The 13,333-nt window shown below is 42.3% G+C and overlaps 2 protein-coding genes across 2 annotated transcripts; both read left to right on the top strand.

Moving 5' to 3' along the window:
- The first annotated feature begins 1,212 nt into the window (after positions 1 to 1,212).
- On the top strand, positions 1,213 to 4,449 carry pcdh20 (protocadherin 20). Its single transcript, XM_051418957.1, has 2 exons — positions 1,213 to 1,322; positions 1,833 to 4,449. The coding sequence occupies exons 1-2, from the start codon at positions 1,275 to 1,277 to the stop codon at positions 4,362 to 4,364; spliced, it is 2,580 nt and encodes an 859-aa protein (XP_051274917.1). The 5' UTR covers positions 1,213 to 1,274; the 3' UTR covers positions 4,365 to 4,449.
- A 2,631-nt stretch (positions 4,450 to 7,080) lies between these two features.
- On the top strand, positions 7,081 to 13,331 carry plp1a (proteolipid protein 1a). The gene is made up of 7 exons (XM_051418961.1): positions 7,081 to 7,196; positions 9,369 to 9,555; positions 9,697 to 9,853; positions 10,213 to 10,381; positions 11,265 to 11,338; positions 11,447 to 11,512; positions 11,923 to 13,331. Exons 1-7 carry the CDS (start codon positions 7,193 to 7,195, stop codon positions 12,001 to 12,003), a joined length of 738 nt encoding a protein of 245 aa, XP_051274921.1. The 5' UTR covers positions 7,081 to 7,192; the 3' UTR covers positions 12,004 to 13,331.
- The last annotated feature ends 2 nt before the right edge of the window (positions 13,332 to 13,333 follow it).

Here is a 13,333-nt window from a genome sequence, read left to right as displayed (position 1 = left end):
CTCTGTCGACAGAGGCCCCTGATGTGCAATTCCTCCCACAAAACAGCTGTTCAAGTCTTAATATGCAGTGTTCAGTGAAGTGGCGTTGCTGTGTCAATAGTGGTAGTATTTTGATCCTTTACTAAAGTAATGATAATACCACAGTGTAAAATACTCCATTAGAGCACCCATAATGCAGAATAACCCCTTTTGATATATATTAAATAGTATTACCAATTATATATCATATTATATCGGTGTGTAATAATTTATACATTATTGTGTAGAATTTTAATGTTGTATCTGCTTAATATACTATTGGGAAGTTTATGCCATGAAAATACATCCTATTTTAAAATACGTTTTGAATCTATAATCTAATCAGAAACAGAATTAGAATCACTTTTACTGGCCAGGTATGTGCGCGCACACACACACACACACACACACACATTGCTCTCAATGTACAAACACATACTATCTTTATGTACATGAGGTAGGTGGATATGAGTCTACTGTAGATACAGTACATATAATAAGAAAAGGTAAATGTATTCGAATAGAATTTATGTTTTATGTTTAAAAAAAGAAACAATTTTTCAACAATGGGAAACCTACAAAGTAACTAGTAACCAAAGGTGTCAGATAAATATAATGCAATAAAGTTACAATAATACTCTCTGAAATGTACTTCAAAATTGTACTTGAGTAGTTACTTTTTACCGCTGATGTTCACCTATAGAAGAAACTTCCAGTTTATGTCTATATACAGTATGTTCCCATGTGAATGCAGCAACAGTTAAGCATTGTAAACACTGTTATTGGTGTTATTTATAAAGACTTGATCCCAAGGGTTATAGAGGCTTCTGGAAATTTGGGCGGAAGAAAACAGCACCGGAAGAGAAAAATGATCCAGAGGCAGTTAAAACATTATGAAGTAGTTAAAAAAAGGTGGCAGGTGTGCTAATAAAAAGAGGTGTGTAAGCACATTTGGTATTAGCACATTAATCCTGTCCCATATAGTTAAAAGATAGAATAAATAAAGGATATGTACATAACATAAGCCCCATGCTTACTCATTGTTTTTTTTTTCACATGAGTTGCTGCAAATACATGTATTCATCTCATGCAGATAAACCTGTTGTTCTTCTGACCTCTCCTGTGTCAGTCTGGCACGCAAGGTAAGTGTTTGTAGGAGGGGCATGTAATGAATTATGCCTTGCAGGTTTAGGTTGCTGCTTCTGTCCTCAGCGCTCACTCTCTGCCTGGGAACTTGGGTAACATGTGTGAGGGCGATGGGCCATGGGACTCCTGATAATATGAACTGGGCTGGACTACTGCAGGTCAGTGAGTCAATAGCAATTCAAGGCTTTTCCATTCTGATGGTATCTAATTACTGTCTCAGTGTTTCTATGGAGTGAAAGGGTATAACTTGAATGTTACTCTTCAGTGTGCGATTTTGAAAGATATAAATACACTGAATGTGTGATAGAGCACTCGGAGAGACACTGGAGAGTTTGGGGGTTATATAAAAATGATGTTCAATCAGAACCTCTTAAATATTAAAAGAAAAACTGATATATTTGTGAAAATGCACAAAAAATGTTCTTTTTATTGTTTGTGTGGTATTTGTGTATGAGAGTAATTGGTTGAAGATAAGTGAGGGGCATCACATTACCTTCATTGTGCAGTTGTCTGCTTTTAAAAGAGCTCACTGAGGCATGAAGTTTAAACCTTATCACCACCAGGGAAAACCTTACAGTCAGTTTCGAGTGCAATAAAAAGACTGTTATGTCATAACCAAAATCATGGTGTTTATAAAAGTTTTCACAGTTTGTTTCTTCTCTCATCAGAATCTGCTGGTCGTGGTCCACCTCCGGCAGATCATATGTGGTTCTGTCTGGTTTTCTATCCCAGAGGAACAGGATTCTGGTATTCTGGCTGGGTCACTTAGTAAACACTTCTCACCTCCATACCAGCTTCTCACCCAGGAGTATTTGTGGATGGACAAAAACACGGGGAATTTCTACACCACTGAGCAAAAGATGGATCGCGAGGCCCTCTGCCCCGAGGAGACAAAAGCTGAGGAATGCATTATTCTACACAATGCTGTCGTGGGGCCCTTAGGAGACCTTATACAGTTTCCTGTGATCATAGAGGACATCAACGACAATGCACCTCATTTCGAAAACAGTGAAATACACCTGAAGGTATCTGAGGACGTGACTGTGGGGACCAGTTTCTTATTGGATGACCAGGCTCAGGACAGGGATGCTGGACCTAACGGCGAGCTGCATTACCACCTACAAGATTCTGATGGAGTTTTCAGTTTAAAAGTCGCGGAACACGGGTCTGTTCTCATGTTGGTGGTGCAAACAGCTTTGGATAGGGAGACTCGGGACCTGTATCAGATAGTGCTGGTGGCCACCGACTGCGGCTCAGACTCTTTAAGTGCTACAGCAACTTTAATAGTCACAGTGACAGATGTTAATGACAACTGTCCAAGCTTTAGCTCTGACAGCCCCCGCAGTGTCACCATCCCCGGAGACTCCCCGAAGAACATGCTAGTTGCTCAGGTCAGAGCCACAGACCCAGATTTAGGCCCAAATGCTGCCATCATTTACTCCCTCAGTCCCAAAGTCTCTGAGCGGGCCAAGAAGCTCTTTAGCCTCGACAGCCTCACTGGGTACATCAGACTAACACAAGACCTCGAGAGTGACAACTCAGAGGAGTTGCTGTTGAAAGTGTTAGCTAGCGGCCATCACTGCCCCCCAGCAGACACTCAGGTAACCGTATCCGTGCTCCCCAAGGCGAACCAAGAGCTGACTGTCAAGATCGGGTTCATAGTGGAGCATCAAAACCAGACTATGGTGTTACTAGAGAACCAGCCCCCCGCTGCCTTAGCCGTTTTAGAGCTTGAGGGTGACAGCAGCTTTAGAGACTCATCTCTTGCCATTGAGGGCGAAGTGCCTTTCACTTTGAGCCTACAGAATGGCAAATATCTTCTTTCCACATCAAAGCCCCTAGACTATGAGATGAAAAGTGAACATAATATTTCTGTGGTAGTGCACGGGAGATCTTCTGAAGGGACTGTGATCGCTCATTTCAGGTATGTGATCAGGGTGATGGTGGGAGATGTCAATGATAATGCTCCACATTTCCTCCAGTCTCACTATGAGCTGGAGGTGGAGGAAAACAACCGACCAGGGATTTCATTGCTGCGGGTCTCAGCTTCAGACGCAGACAGTGGATACAATGGCAGGGTGACCTACAGGCTGGATAAACACACATCTACCATCTTTAACATTGACCCTGAGACAGGGAAACTGTCTGTATCAGCCTCTCTGGATAGGGAACAGCAGGGTGTACACAAACTCACTGTGTTTGCACAAGATAGAGGCTCTCCCCCCTTGGAGTCCGTGGCCACAGTATCCATTCGTGTTCTGGACCAGAATGACAATGCACCTGTTTTTCTAACCCCTCACTTTATCTTTTTCATCCCTGAGAATGTACCGCCATACGCTCAGGTGGGGGGGCTAAGGGTGACAGACCCAGACGAAGGGGAAAATGGGAACACAGAGTTGCATGTTGTAAACAGCAGTGGACCTTTTGTTGTGGATAGCACCCAGGGGACACTGCGCACCACCACCAACTTGGACCGCGAAACAGAGGACCGCTATGAACTCTACCTGCTGGCCAGCGATCATGGGCACCCAGTCTCTTTTACCTCTACTGCCAGGATAACTATCTTTGTGGAGGACATCAATGACAACCAGCCAAAAGTGATCCTTCCCAGCAGCAACTCCTCATGCCTGACTGTCTCTCCAGAAACCATTGCAGGCACCATTGTAACAAAGATCTATGCCATCGACGAGGATTCAGGGCTGAATTCGGAGATTACATACACTGTTGTGGTGCCAGAGCCAGCGCAAAACAGGAGCCCCTTCTGGGTGGATTCAAGGTCAGGGAACATCACCATAACGCAGCAACTTCTACAAAAGCACCTGGGAATGCACCACCTGTTCATTGTGGTCAGAGATGGGGGGAAACCAGCTCCGCTTTATACCACTGTCTGGGTTAATCTGTTGGTCAATGAGAGCATGGAGCCCTGCCATTTGGACAGGGTGCCCACATGGACAGGGACATCTGACTTGTTTCACACCCCCTCAAAGGCCCCCATCTGTGAGGTGGAGGACACCAGATCGGCTCAGCTGATACTGCTATTAGGCCTGAGTATGATGCTGGCATCCACATGTTTACTTGTGGTGACTGCAGTGTTATACCTGAAACAGAGGAGAAGAGGTCTACAGCAGAACAAGAGGGGGAATATTGAGGAGAACGAGATTCCACTCCGGATCACACACAAATATTACTCTGATGACTAACAGAATGAAGCATTGCATGTAATCCTCACTCACACTGTGTCAAGTAATGAAATCCGTCTGTGAATTAAAGACATTCTGAATATTTGTCAAAGACTTCTTGTATTTTAATACTCAAATTTATTGAACTATTCTGATAGTGTACTCAAAATTCTGTCAGCAGCAAAACTGCACAATTCTGTGGAAATAAAGTTGATCCATTTTCTGAGAAAGATCCCTGTAAGTTACCAGGAAAGTATATAAAGGTGATCTGATTAGTTAAATATTTGGGTTACCAGCAGAGTCCTTGTGCATGAACTGTAGAACTGTAATGACACAGGTGATGTGCACAGCATTAGTCACAAACATAGATTATATCACAGCAAGGTATTGCTAAAATACCAGAGTCCTCTTTAGGGATCATTCTTCATGACCTCTACAGCGTGAAGAAGACTGAGGTAATGGCCCGCTAAGTTGATTGGGCCTTTCTCAGATTTCTAACTCTGAGTGACAGGAGGGGTCTAAGGTATTTAGACCCACAAAAGGGTTTAATGTTCCTCCAGTGGGGAGGTGATGAAAGTCTCTCAAGAAACAACTCTGAGATGACCACAGGGGGCGGAGCACAGCTGTGGACAGGCGAGAGGCGGCAGAGGGAAAGCACACCGCCATCTCAAGTCACCGCCTCACACCTGTTACCTGATAATGCTGCTTCTCACACACGGAGCTGCATCTCACCTAAATAGCAGAAAACCTACTGTGCTGCACCCAGTAAGCCAATAACGGGCTTGTTGTTTTGATGACAGATGTTTGGAGTGAAATCACACCTTGTTCAAAAGAAATCTTTACAAAAGGTAGTTGCTCTCATGTGTTAGTGATACATTTGTATGCTGGGGAACAATTGAGATATCAAACCAGGTTAAGTGATGCATAAAGTATGAACGCGTCAAGGTAAAATGTGTTTACAAATCTGTGAACACACAATTACACAAAGAGGGCAGGCTAATTGTTTTAGCTTTCACTTAGGAAAACATTTCTTATCTTTGCATATCTTTGTATCATAAACTATTGAACAATCCTTTTAAGATACACCTGTGTTACAGGAAAGGAGGAAAGCCACGAGTCAGAGCCTGTAAAACACAAGGTACAACAACCTGGTTAGTGGAGAACAGGGCTTGTATAACATGAGTGGTGTTTCTCTGAGGACTTCTCAGCTAGCAGCTTAAAAATAAATAATCTAATAGGGTCGTAAAATGAGACTAACTATATTAGCTGAGAGGAAATAGAGAGCCCCATAACAAAGTTAAATATTAAAGAAGCATCTTTAGATGAGGATAATTCCTTATGTAAAATAATTATAAAAGGATAATTCCTTATGTAAAGATGCTGCTTTAATTTGTAATTGTAAGATTCCAGTAGGACATGTACAACCTAATGTATAAACAGGATCATTGTGGATGAAAAGAGCCATTTTTGACCTGGTTGACAACATTCTGACGGTGGATTTATTTTTTGGAGCATCATGTTTAGCCATGCTTCTTAACAAAACTGACTTTTCTGAAAAAATTAACAGTATTGAGGGACAAGACTGTGCTGTGGCAGGGGAAAGCCTGCCATCTACTGGGCACAGATGAAGCCAAATCCGGCTCTTTATTTCTGGTATTTGGCCAGAGGGTGGAGATGAATCAGAGGACAGTCTCTCACTCCGCCACAGTCAGGTCGCCTGAGATCAGTGATGTTTCCCTGCTGCACGCTGCTCTGCTCCGCTCCATTCACAGCACATCTAATTTTAATCTTTTTTTTTCTCAAGCTGAACATTTGATAGTGGGTTATGGGGTTGCATGAGCTGAAATGGACAAAGAAACCAGCTGGCACAGAACCAAATACCCAGTAGATTATTTATGAGATACACATCAGGGGTTTTATGATCACAAATGACATAACAATTGAGTCCAATTAAAATACCAGTGATGTTTTTGTTATCAAAGAAACTTGCTGTAGTGATGCTGAAAATACTCCTCATTGGTCCTCAACCATCCAGCTTGAAAGGGAATATTTGACTTTATCAGAAGTTGTGTTATCCACATATTCATGGTATGTGAATGCCATTCTGAGCTTGCTTTTAAAAGGCACATCCCAAAACTAAATGGATAGAGATAAATAGTAAAGCCCATATCAGCGTAGCCAGCTGGGATATCAGATCTTTCGTGTTCAGTACCTCAGACACTGCAGTCAAACAGACATTAGCTGACAGTAAAGACTGGTGAGCAAAACCTGACTGTCCACAGGCTCATGTTGATGGTGTAACTTCAGACAAATCACCTTCACTGTCCATGGGCATGCAGCATCTCATCATAGGCCATCTGCATGATTCATGAGCCGTTTCTCATTTGGTTTTATTCATCAGTTGCCATGTTTTGTTGTTTTTTAACAAAAGGCCTTGGCAAACCAGGGACTGCATGGCCTAGAGTTGGGATATCCAACTCACAGTAAAGGGAAAGTTTTTCAATTTTTTTCCATGGACAAATAACTTTCCTTCTTCTATATTTGCATAAATTGCAAGTTGCTCTCTCTCTATATGCAAATATGCGTCAACAATGAACTAAGGACCTTTCTGCAAGCGTAAGAACCTTGACCTCCTCATTATTCTCCGCCTTGAAGTTCATTGAAAAGCGACATTGTTTCTTTAAGATTTCACTCGCAGTCATCAGCGGGTCTGTCCATTGTTGGGGGAACAGAAAGAGAGTTGAGATTGATATACGGGGGCCGAAGACAAGTTGCGCATATCATCAGCGGACCAGCTGCAGTGCAGGCAGCAGCAGTAGCCAACAAGTCCTGAACGCATCCTTCCAGACATGGGTAAGAAACTCCAGCTACTGGGATCTACCTCTATTAACTTTTAACAGATAGAATACTTCACATTATCAAATCTGCATTTTATTTGAAGTGATTGCACGCTTATATGGATGGGACTGTGAGAGGGCATCACAAGTTATTAGGTTTTTTGTCAGTTTAGAGGTCGGCCACTCACCGGCTGATGCACCACTGATATGATGAGATTTATTTCATGCTTGAGATGGCAGGACTACTTTCAGAGGAGCCTTGTCGCATTTGCTTTCGGTCGCAATCTTTCTCAATTTTTAAAGAGCCGAACTTGGCCTCGGCCATGTTTTCTTTTTTTTTTTTTTTTACTAGGACGAGGCCTGTATTTTCATTTGATATCGAGAGACTGTGGGCAGCTTTGGTTGACAGGGCTTCAGCTCTTTGTTGATGTCATTAATTAGTTAATTGGCGCAAGGTGTATCTGAAGGCATGCGCGTTAATGTTGGGTGTATCATGTTTGAAGTTCTGGTTTATGTGCGTAATGTTGGGCTACTTGTGCTTGTGATGACAACAACTCTCTGAGCGCACACACAAATTGCTTCCTAATGTAACAATACTGAAAATATTTGCTAGTTTTCTCACAGTTTAGCTTTTTAAACTCACTCTTCAAGCATAGTAAAATGACAGTGATCACAGTTTGCCTCTCTCTCACACTCACACACACACACACACACACACAGCCAACACAGCCATGTAGATGTGTTCAATTAAAGAGCTATCTATTTGCCCCTCCTGCCATCTGTGTTTACTGTAATGGTACCAACCACAGTCTGTCTGCTTCCATTGTGCGTGTCTGTGTGGATGCACGCATGCAAGCGTGTAATGGCACACATGCACACAGTTGCATTGTTTGTTTATAGATTCGCTTCTCCATCCTCTTCCAGCACAGACAGCACCCCACTATCGCTTTCTTGTTCCCATGTCTCTCCAGAAGGAAGTCTATGAGTGTGTGCATGTGTGCGCTGTGTGTGTCAAGCATAGAGGTGCCTCTGGTCTTTGTTTGCTTGACATTGGTGGCCCTTGTACCCCCATGATGCTGTGGGACAAAGACTGTTGTCTCTGCAGTCACAAAAGCAGCCTCTCTCTCTTTCACTTTGTCTCTCCTCTCCGTCCTCCCCCTTTTCTCACACTCCCCATGCTGGGTGGTGAATGGAGTCAGGGTGTGAGCTGGGGTCAGAGCAGACACATCCCCATGCCCTTGGCCCTTGGCATCCATTCAAACAGCACATGACTATTAGGGAGAATGCACAGCTTTAATAAAGGAGTGTTTACAGCTGCAGCTCGATCCGTAGTGACAAAATAGAATTAGCTAATTTTCTTTAAATAGTTGGTTCTAATTTTTAAATAAAATCTTTAGTATTTTCTAGGTATGCTGGTTGTTTTGGTTTTATGTGCTCAGGTTTTGAGAAATCTCCAAGATGTCTGCTTCCAATGAAATTCCATGTGGTGTTCACACCAATTAAAAAGAATCCTTCCTGTAAGTTCCTGTTACTCTGTACATAAAGTGTAGATCAACGACTTGTGTTATCATTTGCTTTCATTCGTGTATCACCTGAAAATAAAAGAATCGTTATGTTATTGTTACCTTAGAATGAGCCGTTTTTATTTACAGAGGCTGCAGGTTGCCTTCCATGGAGGCCGCCATGTTTTTACAGTAGTCCAGTACTCACATTATCACATTATGCGGGCACCGTAAGTTTCTCCTTTGCGCTTGGAAGGGGAGGAGTGGGGAAGTTGCAATCTGCAACTACATTACTATATGCCACTACATACTACACACTAGTCCTTTTAATCACTATTTCTGGAAATTTCTAGAATATAGAATAATAGATTAATCAGTAGAAAAACTCACAGGGAACTCTCAAAACCAGAGAAATCACAACCAAAACTATTTGCATGGCCACCACCACTTAAGTTAGCAAATGTTTGTTGTTTGTGGGTTTTTTTTTTCATAATTTGGTTAAGGCAAACGTTTTGTTGGTTTAGCACAGCATGTCCATATTAACTTAACTAAGTCAAGAAAGCCCCCACTGTATATACTGTGCATAATTTGTATTTTGGAACAGAGTACTTCTTCTATGCTGTCTGTCATATTGAATCAGTTAATTATGTTCCCTGACTTTCACGGTGCTGTGCCTTAACTAACAGGTTGCTATGACTGCTGTATGCGCTGTTTGGGTGGGGTGCCGTACTGCTCCCTGGTTGCCACACTGCTGTGTTTCTCTGGCATTGCCCTCTTTTGCGGTTGTGGGCACCAGGCACTCACAGAGACAGAGAGACTCATCGAGAATTACTTTGCCCGTAACCTTCAGGACTACATCACCCTCGCCTACATGTGAGTGGTAAATTTTAAAACACTTTCATCATTCGAATGAGATCTTTTTACCATGACCATGGGATTTCTGAAGTTGTAGTTTCTATTGAGAAGGTTTATTTTCTTTGTAACTATGAATTTTCTTTTTCTGCATCTCCTCAGCATTCAATATTTCCAATATGTCATCTATGGTTTGGCCTCCTTTTTCTTCCTCTACTGCATCGTGCTGTTGGCGGAGGGTTTCTATACCACAAGCGTTGCCAAGCAAACCTTTGGAGAGTTCAGGAGCACCATGTGTGGCCGCTGCCTCAGCTCCTCGGTGAGAGAGGGCCCAGAGTGGGACAAGTAAAGGGGATTGGAGAGATTGGATAGGATTAATACACATATCACTCCCTGGTGGGTGCTGAGCCGAAAATCTTAAAGCTGCTAAAAACCTTTGGGGACATGCAAAGATAAGCATACAGTGTGTGTTTGAGCGGTTGGGTTTGGGGGGGGGAGCTGAGTGGTCGGAAGACAAGGAGAACAGAGGGTGAGATAATAGGGAAAGCTAATCGTAAAAAGTAAATGTGGTCACTAAGTGAGTCACTGCTAATAAAAAACACTCTCTTAGATTACTTGTGTGGATCAGTCTATTATGACGATGCACCCTAATGTTTACTCTGCTCCTTCCTCATACAGTTTATAGTGATGACTTATGTACTAGCTGTGCTGTGGCTGTTGGTGTTTGCCTTCTCGGCCCTGCCTGTCTACTTCTTCTACAACATGGACGCCACCTGCCACACCATTGATGTTCTGACTGAGACCCCAGCGAGTATCAACCAGCTGTGTGTTGATGCCAGGCAATACGGTAAGAAGACCTCTAGTAATGGCAATCTATGAGACTGTTTTTTAGTTTAGGGGATAAGTCTAGTGATACTCTATATTTTTCTTATTAACAAATCCCATGTGAAGACCAAAACCAACAATGAATTGTTCCTACTAACAGCCCGTGCAACCAAAACGCATTCCTCTGTGCCATCCCAGTAGCTCTGAAGCTGTCCCTAGGCACAGATACTAAATGCTAAAGTCAGCATGCTTACATGCTCACAGACATGCCGATGTTTAGCATGGTATGTTTACTATGTTCACCATCATGCTTTAGTGTGTTAGCATGCTAACATTTGCTAATAATGAACACTAAACACAACAAGTATAACTGAGACTGATGGGAATATCATTAGTTTTGCAGCTCATGAACCTGAAAAGTGATATATGAAATATTACATTTCATCTTTTGATGGGGACGCGAATATTTGTACCATATTTTTTGCCAATCCATCCAATAGTCGAGACGTTTCACCAGAATCGGAAAGGTGAAACCTCATGGTCGCAGTGAAGGATTACCAGGCGATTACCAAAGTCATTAGGATTTATCCTCTGGGGACCACGAATGGCTGTACAACATTCTGTAGCAATCCAGCCAATAGTTGTTGAGATATTTCAGTCTGGACCCACAGACCAACATTCCCATCCATAGAGCCCTAGAGTGTGGCTAACAAAACATTTTTATCCCACAGTGACCAACACTGTTGCACTGGGTGACATGTCCCCTCATTACCATGAATGTGGACACTGGTCTTTTTATATGATTTGTGGACAATAACAGAAACGTAGAATAAAGCCATCTTTATACTTTTGATTGTATCTGTACTTAAGAGAGAGAATTGAATAGAGACATTTGATTTTAACAGGGCTCCTGCCATGGAATGCAGTGCCAGGGAAAGCTTGTGGTATAACTCTGTCCACTGTTTGCAAGACCAGAGAGGTAAGAACCAGCAAATAATTGGAGCTCTGGATGTCATGTTCTACAGTTTGCTTGACATGAAATGAAGATGACATGTAATCACCATTAATGCAAATCTCCTCCTATCAGTTCCGAATGACCTATGACCTCTACATTGCTGCCTTCGCCGGTGCGGGCATCACTCTCTTGGCTCTGGTGAGTGATTATGCTTCAGCTGTGGCCAATTTGACTGCGCTTCCACTGTGGGGTACAACAATAGCGTTATGGCTCATGTGACTTAGTGACGTTCAAAGTGTGGGCGGCGAGGCATCTCAGGCCTCCATGACTGATGACTTCTGTACTATTGCTCTCTGTTCCTCTTTCTCAGCTGACACAAACATCATAATAATGCCGTAATGTCTAGTGGTTTTCCAGCCAGGCAAATGGTACACCCATTATACTTGCATGCTCCATTACAGAAGCTGTTATACGGGTGGTATTGGCTATCAAATTAATGTCATTAGCAGACAATCATATTTTTTTTTCTTATTTGTAGAGTTTCAGGATGTGGATTTTTCTTTTCACTTCTGTTCTGACACTTCCTGTCTCTGTTTGTGCTTCCATAGCTGACCTATACTGTGTCAACCACCTATAACTTTGCGGTTCTACGGTATCTGGGGAGAAAGGGCATAGGTGCACGGTGTTAGGCTCCCCAACTTCCTCTCTGCTCTATCACTACTTCACCACCAACAACATGAGGATCTAAAGGGATGGCAACAACTCTCCTTCTACATCATCTGCACAGAAACCACCTGTGATCACGGACTCTTAGGTGTTGTCTTATACATTATATGTCCTATATTTTTACTTTTCTTATTGGGAGGAATGTTATTTTGGTTTTTCCTTTTCCTTTTGTTTTTTTTATATGCGTGAGGTTTGCTTGCTGCTTTTACATGCAGCAAGTCTTATTTCAGTATTTTCAATGCCATGTCACCAAAATATTTGTAAATTATTGCTCTTGTTACTTGCCAGTCTAAAATTAATTTTGGTTCCCATGCACTCAAAAATACAAATAAAACACAACTAATAAATTAACATATGTAAGAAATAACCACCAATTTGCAACATATGTGCAGCTAGAATGCAGCTGTTACACAGAATAGGGATTATAGGTTACCATGGTTACCATCCCGCACATCTGGTTGCCATGGTGGCAGACAAGCACGCATCTGCAGTCTCACACTGACCTCAGGACTTTTCTCACGGGCTCGAGAAAGGCCTCAACAATGGAGTCATGCCCGATTTTAAAAGCTAGCCAATGAGGACCCAGTTGTGGGGGCCACCTGCGCTACGAGTCTCTGTCAAGGGTTATATTACATGTCAAAGGAGGGGGTCCTCCAGACAAAGAGAGGGTTAGACCTCTCTAAAGCATCAATGCAGCTCTCCTGAGACGGCAACCACACACAAACAACTCCATCTGCATGCTGCTGCATGACCCCCACCTCCCCTCTAAATAATGGAAATGATGGATTCAGAATGAGGGGACTGAAGGAATTTTAGATTATTTTGAATAGTTTCTTTCTGACAAAGGGACATACTTGTTTAGTTTGATCTAGAAGGGTCTGAAATGTTCTCATAATTTTGAGACTGCAAAAGCACTAGGTGCTAACTTATCGCATGACCTCAAGTTATTTGACCTAAAACACATTGTTGAGGTGCGAGTCCCCCCCCCCCGCTGTTAATGCATGACTGAGGTACTTTTATAGAGATAGGACAGCTTTGTTTTGTCTCTAATTCTTTAGGAATTTTGTTATTGTAGTTATTGTATAACATGTTTACTTATTGTAGCTCAATTTACTACTGCTTTTACACTTTGGGTATTACTAACAAAACCTTTTGCAACATAATAAGTAGATTATTCTATTTGGTGGAAGCTTTACCCAGCTGTGAGTGGTGGATTTGTCCAGTGGCCACTGGCTGTTTGATTTTTTTGTGTGTGTTGGTAAAATTTGATAATAAAAGAATATTCTTTGAAGT

Source organism: Dicentrarchus labrax, unplaced genomic scaffold (assembly GCF_905237075.1).
Source record: "Dicentrarchus labrax unplaced genomic scaffold, dlabrax2021, whole genome shotgun sequence".
Taxonomy (NCBI): Eukaryota; Metazoa; Chordata; class Actinopteri; family Moronidae; genus Dicentrarchus; species Dicentrarchus labrax.
This window is presented reverse-complemented; position numbering and strand designations above follow the sequence as displayed.